The sequence below is a fragment of the Maylandia zebra genome, linkage group LG20 (assembly GCF_041146795.1).
Source record: "Maylandia zebra isolate NMK-2024a linkage group LG20, Mzebra_GT3a, whole genome shotgun sequence".
In the NCBI taxonomy this organism is placed as follows: Eukaryota; Metazoa; Chordata; class Actinopteri; order Cichliformes; family Cichlidae; genus Maylandia; species Maylandia zebra.
In genome coordinates this window covers 3,467,068-3,486,094 of record NC_135186.1, presented here as the reverse complement: position 1 = coordinate 3,486,094, position 19,027 = coordinate 3,467,068, and the positions used below count along the sequence as shown (strand labels likewise).

The 19,027-nt window shown below is 41.7% G+C and overlaps 1 protein-coding gene across 5 annotated transcripts in view; it reads left to right on the top strand.

Annotated features, from left to right (window-relative positions):
* scn8aa (sodium channel, voltage gated, type VIII, alpha subunit a) overlaps positions 1–19,027 on the top strand; it is a 48,754-nt gene that overhangs the window by 19,146 nt on the left and 10,581 nt on the right. For 3 of the 5 annotated variants that reach the window (XM_014408809.3, XM_014408811.3, XM_014408810.3), the window contains exons 12-21: positions 683–997; positions 2,537–2,672; positions 2,910–3,148; positions 5,374–5,547; positions 6,084–6,440; positions 7,517–7,990; positions 10,152–10,269; positions 10,837–10,991; positions 11,474–11,647; positions 16,518–16,640. In XM_014408809.3, the coding sequence (XP_014264295.1) occupies positions 683–997; positions 2,537–2,672; positions 2,910–3,148; positions 5,374–5,547; positions 6,084–6,440; positions 7,517–7,990; positions 10,152–10,269; positions 10,837–10,991; positions 11,474–11,647; positions 16,518–16,640 (2,265 nt within the window). The remainder of the gene's footprint in view (positions 1–682; positions 998–2,536; positions 2,673–2,909; positions 3,149–5,373; positions 5,548–6,083; positions 6,441–7,516; positions 7,991–10,151; positions 10,270–10,836; positions 10,992–11,473; positions 11,648–16,517; positions 16,641–19,027) is intronic. The other 2 variants (XM_014408812.3, XM_014408813.3) reach the window with 1 other exon arrangement.

Here is a 19,027-nt window from a genome sequence, read left to right as displayed (position 1 = left end):
TGCTGGAAGTAGTGTGCGCCTCATTTTGGCCTGTTTTTGTGTGTACCCAACGTTGATGTATGAGGCCTCATTTTCAGAATTATTTACACAAATCTGTAACAGGGAGCAGTCCTGCTGCTGTGCTTAGACCGTGCTCGAGCTTCGCTGACTTTTAATTTTTTTGTGTTCTATGGAGAAGTATTCAGCTGACGAGTTAACGAGGCCTACGGGCCTTATGTAACGCTTTTCTGTGAAAATCCTTCATGTGACATGCAATGGATCCTTTGCGCTTTTCACTCATCTTCTACACAACCAGAGGGCTATTGTCAAAACATTTGATTTCCCGTGAGCTAGCATACTTTGTGTAGAGCTAAAAAAATAGCTGGATCAATGCTAGCTACATTCCAGATTGTTGCTGTCGTGACTCATGTTCAGATTGCACTTGTCTCAGACGCCTGTATCTCTGTCCTGTGTGTGTGTGTGTGACCTTGACACTGAAGCATATCACTAACCTAATTATCTAGTTCTTGTTTATTTAGTCAGAAGAATATGGCTCCTCGTGGGAAGGAGCCCTTGCTGCATTAAATTTCCCACAGATGTTGGCTTTCATCTTGTCCTCTGGAGTTGATGGGCCCAGAAGGGCCCAGGGCTCCGTCACACAAATATCTCCTCTTCTCATCCTTTTTCTATTTCCTTCCTCCAGTCTCTCCTGAGTATACCGGGCTCACCCTTCCTCTCACGCCACAACAGCAAGAGCAGCATCTTCAGTTTTAAGGGCCGCAGCAAGGACGTGGGCTCGGAGAACGAATTCGCCGACGATGAGCACAGCACCGTCGAGGAGTGCGAGGAGCGGCGAGGCTCCCTGTTCAGCCCGTACCGGCGGAGCAGCTACACTGGCTTCCATGGCAAGAGGAACAGCACGGTGGACTGCAACGGCGTGGTGTCGCTCATTGGCCCCGGGCCCGGTGGACGCCTTCTGCCTGAGGTGAAAATAGATAAGGCAGCTACTGACGAAAGTGTAAGGAAGTCAATGAGTAGACCTATCTAGGCATGGCCCCCCTCTCGTCCGTTACGTTTCTTTCTGGCTCTCTATCCTCTACTGTCATCTTTGCAAGTCCGTATGTATCTCTTGGCTAAGCGCTCGCGCCTCCCCTCCCCCAGCCCCTGCAGTGTATGCTGCCCTCCAACTGTAGGCAAAGGATGGGAAAATAAACGTGATTATAGCATTTATACTTAAACCAACCTTTCACAAGTTAGCTTCATACTTGGTCTATCAGTGACTTCCAGGCAATTTTACTGTTTGAAATGAATGATGACTGTTAATGTTTTGAATATGTCAGCATCAAACTTATAACTCATAAAGTACCTGCACTCAAAATCATTCAGCTGCTCACTGACCCGTTAGTGTACAGATCAGAGAAAGAAGTAACACACAGTTTTGTGTTTTAAGTTCCCGTTCACACACTAGCAGTAATGAAACACAGTTTTTGTTAACAAATGGCATATAATGATTGGTTAACATGCTCCAGTGTGTTGATGTGTTCCTCCAGGCATCCGGGTCCTCTGCTAGCCTGTGTGGGTAGATCTGCAATAGAAGCCGGAGGAAACAGAGGGGACCAGCTTTATAGAGCCACAGACAATTTTATCTGCTTCCCTAATTCCCTGATTCCATCCCAGAGTATATGTATCTAGCTATCTACATAAATATATATGTATAAATATATACACACCATCCTATTAGGCTTTCGAAAAATACTTTAAGAAATGAAGGAGGGCTGCTGTCCTTGTCTGTCTATACCTTTCTATGTTTTCCAGTCTCTCCCTGGTCAGCATTAGCAAATTAGTTGTGCGTCATTCTAGTTAGCATGGTAGATTTAAACCCCAAATTAGAACAAGCATGATGTAGACAAACCAAACTTTGGTTATGATGTCTGTTATTTCCTCTCCTTCTCTTTGACTTGGAGCATGCTCATGCATGACAACTGGATGAATTTGAACTACCTGCCTTCATATGACCTATTTACAATGCTCTTGACTTGATGGTTGCAATATAAGTTGTATGGTTTCAAAATAGGAAGATACAGTAGCATCAATTTGCAAGTTTGTGTTAAAAATGGCCAGATTTGGGAGACATTTTGTAAAATAACCTCATGATTATATTGCAATGGCAGCAAAGCCTCCATTATTGCATGACGGGACTGAGAATGCATTCATGCAGAAGCAGTTCTCCTCGCACAGTGTCTCACAATCCATTTTTTATCTAATTGGGATGAGCTAATTACATTCAAACACAATTAGGTCAAGTAGCCCTAGACCACTGCTCCCACTTTGGCTGAAACCTGCATGCATTTACAGCATACACACATCTTCCTTGAAACCAGCATACAAGTAGAGGAGAATGAAACGTGCCCTGCCCCCCACCCCCAAAATTCTGATCCTCGACTACTTTTTCCTGCCGTTGCTGTCGTGCACTTCCCTCCGCCGGCCACCGGTGGTGATGTGGGATGGTGTTCATGTCCTCTCCATGGGTGCTTGATTCTTCCTCTCCTCCTGACAGCCGACTACTGAGGTTGAGGTGAAGAAGAAGCTGTCGGGCTCCCTGATGGTGTCTGTGGACCAGCTCAATACCTCCTTTGGGCGGAAAGAGCGGGCCAACAGTGTCATGAGCGTCATTACCAACACACTAGTGGAGGGTACTGCCACTTTAACCCAGCTATTTAACCTGCTCTCTCATTATTCTTTAACTAGGGCTGCTCTTCATTGTTTGATTAGTTTGACATGAATTTCCTGCTTATCTGCTTTGCATATTCAAAAGTACCAGATACATACATTGCATAAAATTTTTTTCTATCCTATTATACCATTGCATGCAGTTTGCTGAGCACGCAAGTATGTTTGGTTTTGATGTATGATCCGCGCTATGTCTTCAGAACTGGAGGAGTCTCAGCGCAAGTGTCCCCCATGCTGGTATAAGTTTGCTAACACATTCCTGATCTGGGAGTGCAGCCCCAAGTGGATTAAGATCAAGGAGATTGTGAATCTTATAGTCATGGATCCCTTTGTGGACCTGGCCATCACCATCTGTATCGTCCTAAACACCCTCTTCATGGCTATGGAGCATTACCCCATGACCCCTGACTTTGAAGATATGCTGTCTGTAGGAAATCTGGTGAGTGGATTTTTGTTGTTATTTTTATCTGGTATTCTTGTAAATGATCTTCTCTGCTTCTTCTCAGTAGCTCACAGAAAGGTGTTATTTATGGGACTGTAATTGACAGGGAAAAAAAACATTCCCAAACCCCCCGCTGCTTCCTAGTATTCGTGGATTTTTCTTTACATACATGCACACACATGTTCCATTCTTCTTCTCCCGTCTCTCTCGCTGTACTCTGGTTCAGTGGATGCACCTGCTTCTCTGCTGGTTGGCTGACTGGTTGGAGGGCGGTGTTAATAATTCATGAAGGCTGATCGATGAGCTCTTCTAAAATGGTGCCTAAATAATTTCTGAGACCTGGTTGTTTTCATTTAAAGCTTTGTTTTTCTTTAAGAAACGGAGTAAATCAGAGTACTGGCACCATTTCACATAAGTTAACACATATTGTTGTACGCTCTTTTATATACAGTTTTGTGTGTATGTCTGTTTCGTATTAATTTACAATTGAAAAAGCAGTGAAATGTGTTCTTTCCAGTTGTGGTTCATAAAAATCTAGTTGAAAAGACTAATGGGTGGTACAGGTGGAGGTTTCTAGGTCACCTTGATGCAATATGAGTCATCATCCTGCGCGCCAATGAACACGCAGTCTGACAAACTCACGAGGGTGTATACAGGTCGATTTGAGTTCGAGTTCATACCACCCGAGTGGATTAAATTCAGAGAATCAAGATGTCATGGAAGTGCAGACTTTCAGCTTTAATTCAAGGGGTTTGACTAAAGAACTACATTAACTGTTCAGGAATTACATTTTTATACACAGCTCAAAAGTAATTGGACAACTATGTGGCAAATAATTTCATGGCCGCATGAGGCTTGTTCCCTCGCTATGTATGATTATTTGAATTAAGCACACACAAGATCAGGAGTTGATTCCAAGTGTTGAACTTGCATTTTGTAGCTGTTTGCTGTTATCCTCAGTATGAGGTTGATGTTTGTGAAAGAAAACAACCCATAAAAATCTAGTAAGAATGAATGCAGTGTCAACTCAGCAACACCAAAAGACCACAGAAGATAACCGAAGTGCATGATGACAGAATTATTTCCATGATTAAAAACAACTTCACAACGTTTATTTCAATTAAAACAAAAACTCTCGAGGTAGCATGTGTATCACACTTGAGGTCTACAATCAACCCAAGTCTTCATGAAGGGGAATACAGAGAGTTCACAGCAAGGTGTAAACCACAGGTTACACTCGGGACCAGGAAGGAAAGATGCCAGAAAACGTCTAAGAGTTCAGAATTTTATTTTATTGTTTTGACAAATAAACTGAGTGCAGGAGAGAAACACCTCATGATCTGAAGTACGCTACACAACCTGTCAAACATGGTGGAGGCAGTGTTATGGCATAAGCATGCACGGTTGTTAGTGGAACTGGGTCACTAGTGTTTGTTGATGATGCGACTGCAGATAGAAGTCGCATGCTGAATTCTGAAATGTTGCAGAACTGATCAGGCAGCACTTCAGCGTGTAAACCGATAAAGCAAGAGTTTCTCAAAGCAAAGAAATGGGATATTCTTCAGTCAAATCAGCAACCAGATCTCAGCCCAATAAATCAAAGGAAAAAAATAATGCAGAAAGAGCCACAAACCCACCTGGTCTAACAGAACATCTGAAGAGAGAAAACACAGCATTTGGTCATATCCATGATTTATAGACTAAATCCAATTAATTTGAAATCTCTGAAAACAGGGGACTATAAACATAAAGATATCTGTCATTTCTTAAAAAGCAATATTTGATCTAAAGCTGAAAGTCTACACTTCAGTCACATCTTTGTTGTTTTATTTAAAATTTACTGTGGTGGTTGTGCTGAGGCAAAATGACAGAATAAGTGTCATTGTCCAAAAACATGTATGGCCTACATGACTGTATGTTCGCTATGTGGTCTGTGTGATTGAAGGCAGCCATCAGTGATCTATTAAAGATGAGAACAAACAAGTGCCGTCTTATCCTCAGTGACTGCAGAGCAGCTGACACATGCACGGACATTAACTAGATGTGCTTCCTCTGTAAATAATCTATTTGTGTTTAAGTTCAATTGCAGTAGCTGAGAGTACTAACCTAATGCATTTTTCTGCAGAACCAATATGTCGGTTCTTTTACTACTCATTATGCTTTACATTCTGTTATATATGTTTAGAAGCCAAGTTAAATTTGTCCTCCTTCTCGCATGTCAGGTTTTCACGGGGATCTTCGCAGGAGAGATGCTTTTCAAGCTTGTAGCTATGGATCCGTACTACTACTTTCAGGAGGCCTGGAACTGTTTCGATGGATTCATTGTGACTCTGAGCTTAGTGGAGCTTGCTCTGGCTGACGTTGAGGGCCTCTCAGTCCTGCGGTCATTCCGATTGGTAAATATCTGTCTTTGCCTAGAAAAGTAGAGTTGAGATTGTATCATTGCATCATGTTGTTGTGTGTTATCATGCACATTCTGCACATCGAACAATACTTCTCCACTGATGCAGTGTCAGTGTTTAATCTAGAGCTGTTTGCACATATTTAACTCTTCCAAAAAAACAAAAACAAAAAAACCTCCCAAAAACTGGCGTATGTGTCAAAAACTCACAGCATCGCAAATTCTCTGTAGAAGTCGGAACCACTGATGTGGATATTTTAGGAGTTACTGCAAGATAAACCAGGCTGGCAGATCTCAAACAGGTTCTCAAACCTGTCAGAAAGTGGGTTGTTTTTCGATAAGCACGAAGACAAAACCGGCTCTGCACTGGTACTGCATCTGAGGCAAACGAGGCAAAAGTAAAATCTGTGTTTATTTAAACATTGCTGTATATTTATGCTATTTGTACTCTGCTGAATCGAAGCAACAAGTTCGTAAAGATGGGATGTTATGACTAAAACATAATCCTCCTACTCTTTCCTCCCACTTCAGCTCAGAGTGTTTAAGCTGGCCAAGTCGTGGCCCACTCTCAACATGCTGATCAAGATCATTGGTAACTCAGTGGGAGCCTTGGGAAATCTGACTCTGGTGCTGGCCATCATAGTCTTTATCTTTGCTGTGGTGGGCATGCAGCTGTTTGGGAAGAATTACAAAGACTGTGTGTGTAAGATCTCTGCTGAATGTGAGCTGCCCCGCTGGCACATGAATGACTTCTTCCACTCCTTCCTGATCGTCTTTCGTGTCCTGTGTGGTGAGTGGATCGAGACCATGTGGGACTGCATGGAGGTGGCCGGCCAGGCCATGTGCCTAATCGTCTTCATGATGGTCATGGTCATCGGTAACCTGGTGGTGAGTGTCCCATGTTGTTAGCTGGAAACTGTTAATGGGAGTTCACACATGACTCAGGTGCACTGTTCTTGACACAGTTTGAGAGACGTCCAGAAGGTAGAGCAAAGCGAGTGGACGTTTCAAAACTTCAGGCAGAATTCAGTAAAGTGTTTGGTATGAAAACTGCACTTCTATTCTATTCTTTGTTACTTTAATGATGAAGGTTTAGAAGCTCTGTAGAGTTACAGGGGAGGAAGACAACAAGCCTAAACCTTTTACACATGACTTTCACTGCCAATAACTAGCTGTGTGACTGTTAAAACACACGTAAGTCTACTTAGACAGGGCTTTCCGCTCAGGATCCCAATACAAACTCACATCACTGTTGCATAATTCATAGCGTTTGGACCATAAATAAGGTCTATGACTGCGACATATGACATCAACTTTTCTTCCATTTTTGCTTTATTGGATTTGTTTGTACCGCCCACTTGAATCACAGTTATCTCACTGACTAAAGTTAATCAATGGAAATAATGGAATTCAAGGTGCCCAATGAAAAAATGCCCCTTTTAGCTCTCTAATGTAATGCGGTCAGAAATTGAGAATTTAGCAACAACATCCGATTACTTGTTTCCTTTTTTCTTTTTCACACGTATATGAATTAAAAAAAAGTTCATTAGCATCACAAGTAAAACAGGAAGAAACAATGTGTATGGAATATTTGATATTCATAGCATATTACACTGTATGTAATGGGGGAACCCAATGTGGAAGACCCGCATTCTATCACTTGACCAGCAGGGGGCGACTCCTCCAGTTGTAAAATAAGAAATGAACGTATAGAAGTTTATTTATAAAAAGACCCCCCTTTTCACTTTATTCATAGATTCATTACCTAATAGAGCTCATAATGTCAGTGTGTAATTTAATCTTCAATACAGTAAATGTTAAATCAGAACATGGCATGATTTAGGGTGTGGCTTGTAAATCACAAGGTGCTACCTTACAAGTGTGCAGTTGGTTACTCGGATTCCCTCCTGCTTCCTTCAAAACTGCCACTTTTTATGTATTTGTTTTTCATTTACTCTTTAAAGGTTTTGAACCTGTTCCTTGCCTTGTTGCTGAGCTCATTCAGTGCTGACAACTTGGCGGCGACAGATGATGACGGTGAGCCGAACAACCTGCAGATTTCTGTCATGCGCATCAAGAAAGGCATCGCATGGATAAAAGCCAAGATGCGATTACTGATGGCCAGTCTGCTGAGGAAACCACCGATGGAAGATGAGCAGAAGCCTTTGGAAGACATGTACGACAAGAAACTGAACTGTATCGCTAATCACACTGGGGTGGACATTAACCGTGACCTGGACTATGCCAAAAATGGTAACGGCACTACCAGTGGTATTGGCAGCAGCGTGGGCAAGTACATGATCGACGAAGACCACATGTCCTTTATCCACAACCCGAATCTGACCGTTTGCGTACCAATAGCTGTGGGAGAGTCCGACTTTGAGAACCTCAACACAGAGGACTTCAGCAGCGAGTCAGACAATGAGAACAGCAAAGAGGTGAGTGCTAGGACAGGGTCACATGAAAAAGAAAGCACGTCCTCTTGCAATTCTGTGATCCAGGTTCATCAAGTACATACAACCTGATTACAAAACATGACATATTAAACTGTTCCATTGTTTAACATAGATTAAGCAAAATGCAGAAGCACTGTGTGAAAAACTAAGTGCACCCTTACTGCTTTCATAGAAATTAAGAGGATAAGCAGCAGCTGGGTGCAGCAGGAGTTTGCTGGTCTGGAGCATTCAGGTGTTTGTTCAAGGGGGAAAGACATCATCGTTACATCATTACAGATCTCAGAGTAGCAACTGTTGCTGCCCATCAGTCTGGGAAGAATATTTGCCATTTCAAAGGCCTTGCATCCAACCCTACAGTAAGAAAGCATTCAAGTGAATTGCTAATCTTGCCAGGAGTGGATTTCCCAGCATATTTAACACACGGTCAGACTGTGGAATACTAAAACTGCATAAAGCCCAAGAGCCACATCTCAGACTCTACAGATCTAATGTATGTTAAATGTTAAAGTTTATGGCATTAAAATTGGGAAAAGACTAAACAAATATGGTGGTTTGGAAGGTTTGCCAGGAGAAAGCCTTTTCTCTCTACGTGAACATGGAAACACAGCTTAGGTTAGCAAAGTCAAATCTAAACAAACAAAATGACAATTGGACAGATAAGACCACATGACCCGGGCTCCTTGCAGTCACTGAATCAACCATAAACTCATATACTGAAGTATTCTGGAGTAAAATGTGCAGCTGTCTGTCTGACAGCTAAGGCTTGGGTGATATTGGGTCATGGAATAGGACGATGATCTCAAGCATAGCAGCACCTCTGCAACCAAAAGGCTGAAAAATCTGCAAAACAAGGCCCACTCAAGTCCAGACCTCAACTGCATTGCAGTGCTGAGGCAGGATCTTAAGAGAGCTGTGCATAAATGAACCCATGCAGACCTCAGTGAACTGATGTAAGATGATATGCCTCATATTACAACGACGTGAACGACTGATGAAGTCATTCAGAAAGCAATTACTTCAGCTTTAAAGTTATTATGACTATTGAATTGTGGGGTCTACTTAGTTTTTCACAGGACTGCTTAGTTTGTATCAAATAAATACTGACATGCTGTAATCTTTTATATGTATGCATCACAGGTTGTATTTAAATAATGATTAAACCTGGTTATGGCTAATTTTTCCCATCATGTCCTGATATATAAAACTGTGAAAATGAAAGAAGGTGTACTTTCTTTTTTAACATGACTGCATATCTTATTCAGGGAGATTTTACTGAAAGAAAGAACGGCATACAAAGAAATATGTCCATGATATTCAGGCCCTTTCACTGCTTCCTAATTACATTGTCAATTTGTAAAAACTGATGCTCCACGTGTTGTTTTTGTTGTGTATAATCCTCAGCTATCCAGCACTGTGCCATTTTCTCTCTCATGCCAGTGAAAGTCTGGGTGTGGCTGGCCACTCTGTGTTGCTCAGACACTAATACAACCCCATTACTCAATAGAGCCATCTAGACTGGCTTGAGCAGGCAGGCACTGCGGATGAATGGACGCTCTCTGACTTATGTGTTTTGATGAAATGCATTTAGAAGACTTTCAGAGCAGATTATCTGACATTTGATATTCCATTTCAGTGTTCAAACGGATGATAGGTGATGTTCAAGGTTGTTACGAAGTCCATTACAATATGAAGAAAAAAAACACAGAAAAAAAAGAAACAAAGATCAAAGATTTTCCATTTAAAGATAGAGCTGATGTAATTTAGAAATAACATTTCCTCAGGCTCTAAGAGGCATTATGAGTCCATCGCTTCTTGGTACCGAAATAAAACGTGAAAAGTTTCTGTATTTTGCATTTTTGTATGTTTGTTTCTATGCTTGTGAGATTGTTTTTCCCCATGTGTCTGTTTCTTAATGTCAGTGTGAATTTTATTTCTGTAGCACATTTAAAAGCAACGAGGTTGATCAAAGTTCTTTGCAAAGCAAACGAGATCAAATCAATAGATCAATAAAGTAAATAAAACAAAAGAAAATATTTAAAAAACCCAAAACAAATAGAATAAACTATGATTAAAAACATAAATATAAAAAAAACAAGACACCACCACATTAACAAAATGTGTTTATGCGTCTGCTTTTCTTTAGCTGGATGACACCAGTTCTTCGGAGGGCAGCACCATCGACATCAAACCAGACGTGGAGGAGGTGGTTGTGGTGGAGACGGTTGAGGAATACATGGAACCAGAGTCCTGTTGGACAGATGGTGAGACCACTGCTTCCACACCACCCATTACCTCGACTCCCCAGGGGCTGGGTGGAAACTGTAGGGCACCAGGGTTGAAGGGGAGCTTTATTATAAAATATTATTTAACCATCTGTCTATAAATCTAAGGTTTTAATAAACTAAAGTGCATTTATAGGTACATTTTATATTGAACAAGAAAACAAAATGCTGGTTATTTTTGTTATTTACAGTTCATCCAGAAAGTAATCACTGTGCTTCATCGAGGTGAATTAAATTCATTTTTACCTCAAAATTCTTTGCAAATGTATTAAAAAAATGAAAAACACAAATATAATGTGTTTGCACCCTATGTTAGATAAATCTAAATCCGCATGTGAAGGCTCAACTTGGGCAAAGTTCCTTGGGTGGGCAAAATGAAAACAAAGACGTGCATTGTGGGAATTGCAGTTTGAAAATGTAAAAGCTCTTTTAAGATTTTACCAGGAAAACATGTTGAAACCTCAGACTTGAATCTCAGGGCTGGTTCATTCCATCTTGTTTTGGCTCAGTACATCTGCTGTTGTTTCTTCTCCTGTGCGTCCTCAGCGTGCGTGGCCAAGTATAAATGCTGTGATGTTGACATCACTATGGGATGGGGGAAGAGCTGGTGGTTCCTGAGAAAAACCTGCTACCTGATTGTGGAACACAACTGGTTTGAGACGCTCATCATCTTCATGATTCTCCTCAGCAGTGGCGCTCTGGTAAGGAGGCCTACGTTAGCATTTGCTCACACTTAAGCTAACTGTACAGTTGAATAAAAAGAGAAAATGTTAAATTCAAGATTCCACATACTTGAACCGATGAGTGAAGTATATATTTTAGCGACTGGGGGAAATTGGAGCAAAAATAAAAAATGAATAGAAATCAAAACCAGAGTGTTTGTGACATTAAGGAGGTAACACAAGCCTATCAGTGGTGTGGTTAAATGGGATGGGAGAGGACACAGGGGATTTGGTGAGTTTGTTAAATGTGCCAAATACAAAGCACGGGTCGGATGCAGACATATAATTCTTGTGGACTTATTTACAATTTTCTTTCTTCCTGTAAATCACAGTTAGGATTCAGCCGTCGGCTGGGCTGTGGTGCCATATACAGTTTCATTAGAAGCATCGTTAATCATCTCGTGTAATATTTCTGTCACCGTCTTCTCTCTGTAACTAATGCGTTTCCTGTTTCTCCGTAGGCCTTCGAGGATGTGTACATTGAGCAGAGGAAGACCATTCGGATCATTTTGGAGTATGCTGACCGGGTGTTCACCTACATTTTTATCCTGGAGATGTTGCTGAAGTGGGTCGCCTATGGTTTTGTCAAGTATTTCACCAATGCCTGGTGCTGGCTGGACTTCTTCATTGTGGATGTAAGTCTGGCTCTTGTTCCCTCCTGTGTGAGCTGCAGACTAGAGTAGTCACTTGCTCGGCAGCCACACCCTGGTTCAACAGCGATAGGGTGCAACAGAAACTCATGCAGGCTCTTGATCAGCAGTATCAGTATCAGATAACATATACACCAACCAGCCAAAACATTAAAACCGACAGGCTGCAACAACCATGTGATCTGCAACGCTGTTTAGGTGAGGGGAATATGTCAAAGTGCCGTCCCCCTGAATGATCAGTGTTACTCACCTCACCTAGCTTGCTTTTTAATGTCCGGACTGGTCAGCGTATGGCTTGTACCCTTTTGTTGTTGACCGGGTGTGGTTAGGTTTGTAGGGTCAGGGTATTAACTGAATATCTGCTTCATGGATTGCAGCATGTGAGCGGGCATCTCTTTTAACAGTAATTCCATTATACAAGGACAGTGTTTTACAAGGCTGCACTGGAGTCTGTCCATATTGAAGGCACACATGCCCGAGCCACCTTTTACCACTCCATCAAGCAGCTATTCACATATTTTACTTGGTTTATCACTGAAATGCTTGAATATGTGGAATAATTTTCTGCTTCTCAAACAAAAAACTGCTCACGCTTAGCGCCGCAAACCTGCCCGCATGTTTTTTTCACATGCAATAAAGTGAAGTCACACACAGATATTTGGGTGTATTGATGACAATTCAAATTAGAATCAAATCAGAGCACACCTAACGACTACAATAGGTGTGTAGTCACCTATTGTAATGATTACAATCATATTCAAGTCATGCTCAGAGCAATGGGAAGTGTCAAAGATGTGTTTTTGTTAAGCTGTCTCTGCCTGTGTTTCTGACCTTTATCCTCTCTCTCTGTGTACTGCTGTGCTCCTCGTGTCACTCAAGACTGAAAGTCCAGAACAGGAATGATTCTCCGGTCTATTCTGTGGAAGCTACACATATAAATAAGATTTAAAGGGGACCTATTTATCCTAATGTCCTACTCATTCGTTTTTAATATTAGACTCTTATGGAGCAGCTGTGCATGAGTCACAGAATAATCTTTTTTTCTTTTTATACAGGGCCTAACACAGCCCTTCAGTTTATCTTCCATCTGAAACTAGCAGTTTGGTGCTGCTTTCCTCTTAAAGCCATTTTCCTCTCGATTGGCTGCCCCTCACAAACAGAAGGTATAAACAGTAGGCGTGCGGGGGCTGCTGTACTCACAGCCAGAGCTGTGTGCCTATGCTTACAGTCACATTGGGCCAAGACTAGAAAAGGTCTGAAAATGAGTGTTTAGAGCAGTCACAGGGATTACTTCCACATAATCTCATTTTCTGAAACTTCGGCCATGTTCAATATGAGCTTTCATCATTATGAAATAGGGAAAACATAACAGGTCTGCTCTAATTTCAATGCTTTCAATTTTATATAAGATAATATTAGATGCTTCTGAGTTTCCAAATTCAGTCTAATGGGGGATAAATAAGGGTAAACATCTGGATGTAAGATGCCTGAATGATTTGAATTTTACATGTTGATTCAGGAATTAGTCAGCACCAGGTAGCAGAGCAGGATAGAAAAAGAATTTCCTGACTTCTGACTTTCTGCTTGAACTAACCACCTCTCCACAGTGTCCAACACCTCAGCCCCCGTGAATGGACTCGTATCAGAGGTTGCCATTATAAGCTTGTGTTATTCAGACCCCCTACAGCAAATACACGCATATTATATGTATCACATCCTCTAGGAAAGCCACATTAAGCCTAAACAAAGCATTTCATGTTTGTACAGTTTAAAACAGCATTCAGAAAAACAACAGAAGCTATTTATTATTGATATGTTTAATGTTGACACATAAAGCTCACATAGATCTTGTATTGATAGTATTGATTATAATCATACCACGCCGTACTGATTGTGGTTCTCGCCACTTTAGACTCCCTACCTGTAAGTGTGTTGTCTCATCACACACTCTGGGCAATGTGAGGTGCTATGTTTCCCAAGTTGTGACCATGTTTCAGAGAAGTGATGTCCCTCCTCCCTTCTTTCCCCCCATCCTCCTTTTATTCCCTCTTGAAAGTGTAACCTCAGGAATGTGGTGATATTGTGCTGAGATGTAATGATGGTGGGTGACAGGCAGCCGATGGTAAGTTTGGTCTTCACTAGCGCTCCCCCTCCAAAGAAATAAACAAAAGAAAAAAGAAAAAAGAACCAAAGAACTTGTGCTTGATGAGTCTGGGCTGTGTCATGGCCTCCATGTGCCTCTGCCGTCCTGTGTTGTTGGGTGAAACCATCGCCATGGACTCAGAAAGCAGGGGTGGTGGTGGGGAGGGCACCATCATTAGACCAGCCTGTGACTTTTAAGAGTGTGGATGTGCTTGGCTCTTTCTATGAGTGTGTCCCTCTTCATTTCCCTCTTATGTATCTTTCTGTTTTTCATTTGATTTGTGTTTTACTGATTTTCATTCAAAATGTGTTTTGTATTTTTATTATGTGTTTATTATTATATTACGGCCACATTAAGTCAGTCTGCAGCATCGTCATCATTCATTTACTCAACTCGTTTTTCTTAAATCACAGAAGCAGATGTTTAATATTTGAGTACACATTAATATACCTTTTTGTCTTAAATAATCTGTTTATCATACGACAGTAAAATTAGGCTAGATAACTGACACTGGGGTGTGTGAGCATCAGGGTGACAGGGGTCATACTTCATTCATCTTTCTTTTTCACTCAGATTATTATCATTGTTTTGTTGTGTTTTTCCCTTTGTTTTCAGTTGGTTTTATTTCTGTTTGGTTTGTGCTGTCGTCATCATGGGATCACAGCCCCAGATGTCATTGGCCTTGCCTTGCAGAGCTCTCTGAGAAGGACGTTGAGACACTGAGGCCGCTACCACACAGCTGGCCCAGCAGGTGGGCCAGAGGCCAGGCACCCCAAATGGGGGCTCTCCAAGGGGTCAGGCTGAAGGTGACAATTACCCCAAACACTGTAGTGCAGACTAAGGCAAAATCTTTATTTTACTGTCTCCCCCTGAGTATAGATGCTAATTCATTCAAGAGGCAAGGTTAACGATTTTTTAAAAAGTAAGTACCACAAAGTAAGCGCTTGGAGAAATGTCAATTTCTCTGTCTATTTATTTTGGTTTATTCATTTTATATATAGTAAGAAGAAAATCTGAATACAAGCCGATACTTTTCCTGGTGTTTTTTTCCTGTAGCTTTTATAGACTTTTAAGTCTCATGTCGTCTGTGTTGATGATGGCATCAGTCAAAATGAAGATTTTGCCTGTTATAAACCTCCCTCCGTGATTTTGGTAAGCTTTGGATGTTGTGTACTTCTTGCGGTGAGTTTGACCGGTTGGTGTCGGTGGCTGGTTGGAGGTGCTTTCACATGTGTTTACTGTTGATATTTTTCCTTATTTGTAAGGAACTGGTGCGCCCCCTGTTTTAGACCCGTCAGCATCACGGAAATTGCATTTATGGAAAGAAAAGACTTCCTGAGGGTACAATTCCTGCAAAAAAAGGCCAGATTCTTATACAGCTGGATACGTTGGTTCCATCTTGAAAAATGTGCATCCATCCAAGCGATCCTTTTATCTTTGCGATGCTTTCCTGTGCTGAAGACAGGCTATAATGGCGGCTAGGGCCTTTAAGGCAACTTCATCAAGGCGCTGTCAATACTGCACTTCTGAGCACTCAAAGAACGTGAGTGCAGCTTATTGACCACACTTTCCATAGTCCATTTCCTCCTTGCTTAGCAAAACAATGCTGTTTATGTGCTTAGCTTAGAATGGCTATACCACTCAGTGCTTTAAATGATTCTGTTACCAGAGCAAAATTGTATAGACATGATCTAAATTTCACAGTGATTTATTGCTACGATAAGAGTTCTGTACATTTACCACTGCTGAGCATGTGTGCACAGTTTTGTGAAGTAGTTAGTTAACTTGAGGATTAATTGCTCTTCAGCTGTGGCGATCTCTTCCTGACTGCTGCTGGGCACAATAAGGGCCCTCACCAGTTCCTTTGAGGTTGTGTGCCGTTATTGTTAACCATTGTTAACTGTGTGTAACTCGACTGTACTCTGTGTATTTTTGTCCTTTCAGTGCCATCCAGTGCTAATAACTATATCTGATGTGCCCTTAACCTCCATCCCTGTTTCTTGTGTGTGTTTCGTGTGACTGTGGCTCTCCTTTATGACTCTAAATGCTGTGTAGCAAATATGATTTGATGTCTGAGAAAGAAAATGGTAAAATGACACACTTGTACATGTTCACTTGTATTCTTTCTCTTAGGTTCCGTTAGTTTGTCTGTCTTAAATTATATGGGATTTTATGCCTCAGCCCAAGAGCGACATGGAGAGACAGTGTTAGAGGGGCAAGGGTAAGGCTCTCAAGTCTGTTGGGTTTTTAACAGGATAACCTCTCTCCTTCCCTCCCTCCCCAAATCCTCTTCCTCTGCTCTTCCAGTCCCTTCGCTTGTATCTTTACTAGATCATGTAGCACTCTTTTCTGTCTAATTGACCCTCTATTTGAGTCTTATGTCTCTACCTCCTCTCTCTCTCTCTCAACCACAAATTTCTTTGCAGGTACAAAGGACTTTTCACATCTCGTCAACTGCCCAAAAATAACAAACAATCCCTCTGGCCTACTGCTTCTAAAAATACTACGCACATAAAACCTATACTAAACACTGATCTTCTCTCTCAGTGTATATACATGTATAAATGCAATATTATACATGCATATACATGCATAGATTTATGTGTGTATGTCAAGCAACTCTCCGCCTATACCAGGGCCGTCTCTCTTCCCTAGTGAATATTCTCACTTCTAACAGTTTGGAACCTCTTTTGCTTCTCTGTTTTTGTGTAGGTGTCTATAGTCAGCCTTGTAGCTAATGCGCTGGGCTACTCCGATCTAGGGCCCATTAAATCACTCAGGACACTAAGGGCCTTGAGACCCCTCAGAGCCTTGTCACGTTTTGAAGGGATGAGGGTAAGATCCAAAGCTAAGCAGCTGATCCTTCCGCATGCCCATTCAACAGTTTAAAGCATGCTAGAACTGATCTAAAAGCAAACTAAGAAGACAAAAAAACAAAAACAAAAAACAAAACAAATTAAAAAAAACCTCCAAAATATTGGGAGATTGTTTTTTTTAAAAGAACAGGAAATGAAATCCAAAAAGTCACCCTTCCATGCGCAATCCTGTACCATGCCTTTGTTAGAGCGAAATAAGAAGTCATGATGCAGCTGGGAGATTGAGTAAAGTAACACTAAAGTTGTATTACTAGTAGAATAACGTGTATTTCAATTGAATTTCTTTAACAACAGCAACCAAAAAAAGAAAAAGAAAAAAAGCATAAATTGATTTGTTTCATCATTAAAATTGCCCAAAGAGCAACTGAAATCTTATTCACAAAGCTGCCTCATCACACGAGTGACAAATTGCAATTTCCGATGACTTCATTTTACTTTGTTTCTTCTTGATTGGCCAAAGTGAATGCCAAATTGGTCAAAGCTAACCAGACTTACATGCCATCTCATAGAGCATTCAAATCAACAATTAGCTGTTCATTTGGCCTGATTCTCAACCACTGCTTTCAATTGAGAACCCCTCTCCCCTCCACATGCCCCGCTCCCTCTTGCTCCCATAACCTCCCCTCTTCCTCAGCTCACACCATCCCTCAATGCATCTGGCATCGAGAACAACCAGCAGGAACCGAGGAGCTGCGGGACACCAAAATCTCTGCCTAACCAGTCACACCAAAAACTCAGTGTGCAGGACGACTGCCAAACAACCGCTCAGAGGAGCGTGTCTTATTTGTAAGAACAAACTGAGTCGGTTTGCAGAGCAGAAATTATTTGCTGCTACAGTACCTCTGGTTGCTTGGGCTGTCTCTTCCTATGATACAAAGATCTGATTGGTCATCTTTGTGACTGGCGGTAGTAGTAGGTTGCACCTGGTTGTTGTCACCCGTAGTCCCTTCTGTCGCTTTCTCTTTCTTACTCTCTCTGTCTCCTGATCTCATTCGTCTTTACCTCTCTTTATACTGGGACTGGTTGCCTTGTCTTCTAGTTTGAGCTTCTCCTCTTCACCTCAGACTCTCCCCACCTTTTCCTCAGCCCCACATATGCGGCACTGTGCAGCACCCACCTTTCCTCCCCCCTTCTCCCCTTCCTTCGCACCCTTACCCCTTCACTACTCACTCCACCTCGACCCGGTTCAGCTGGGCCAGACTGCTGGAGGGTCACCACACTCTCTCTTGCTTGTCCAGGATCTTTCTGCATCAGGGACTGAGACAGAAACCACACACTCACAGTGCTGTGGCTTTGGGAGGAAAGTATTTGTTAAGCTTCTGCCAGTGTCAGCACTTTGAGTTCTACTGTTAAAGTAAACGATCTGCTAACAGTTCATTCTGGTGGCAGCTTCTTAATGCAAATGCTTCTCAAAACTGTGCATATTAATGTATGTATAACGAGTCTTAATGCCTTCCTTTGGGAATGCAGGCAGAAGCTTTGCAAATATGTTAGGCTGCCATTTCACACAAGGCATTACTGCTGTCATGTCATGGCACCGCATTCTGTAGCGCATACAGCAGGCCCTAGCTTTCTGTTGCCTTCCACTCCCACAGGAAGTGAAACTGGGAGGCAACAACAGGCCCAGTTAAACTCTGACTTTGAGTTCTGGGTGGACGGTACCCCGTTGGTTCGCTAGCACTACAGCGTTCGAGCAACACTCTCAACCCTAGACAGACAATGTGTCGTCCTTCTTAAGCATGTCCCAAAAATGACAGACCAGCAGATAAAAGACAAAAGGCCTAGGTGGTTATTTTAAGGGCAGATTGACCATAAGTGGATTCAATCTTCAAATTTGACTCGTAGTGAAATTTCATTCATACTACATATCCAGCGACTAAAATATGATGCCGTTGCACAAGAGCAGACATCAGCGCTTTTAGGCCCTGGATAGGCTTTATGGATGTTGTCATAAACGTTTCACTGAAATTTCTTTGGTTTAATTGTGCAGTTTGAGTTTGAGCTGCACAAAGATAAGTTGTCATTTTTGGGTTTGGCACATTTGCCTAAATATAGTGAACGGCTGCCAAAACCAATGCCCCTATGAATTAACTCATTCACTGGGAGTATGTGGTAAGAGAGGTGAGGGTGGCCCAGTAATGTGAAAGGAAACAAACTTGAGGAATTTAATCCTGCTGTATCAGTTTTTTACGATAATGTCTATGTTCATCAATCGAGTTACCATTTTGTTTGAACTGGAAATGAAAAAAAATTGAGGTCAAAACAATAAATAAATGAATAGAGAATCAAATGAATAGAGAGATGACACCAAATACAGGAGATTATGGGGAGTTATAACAATTACAT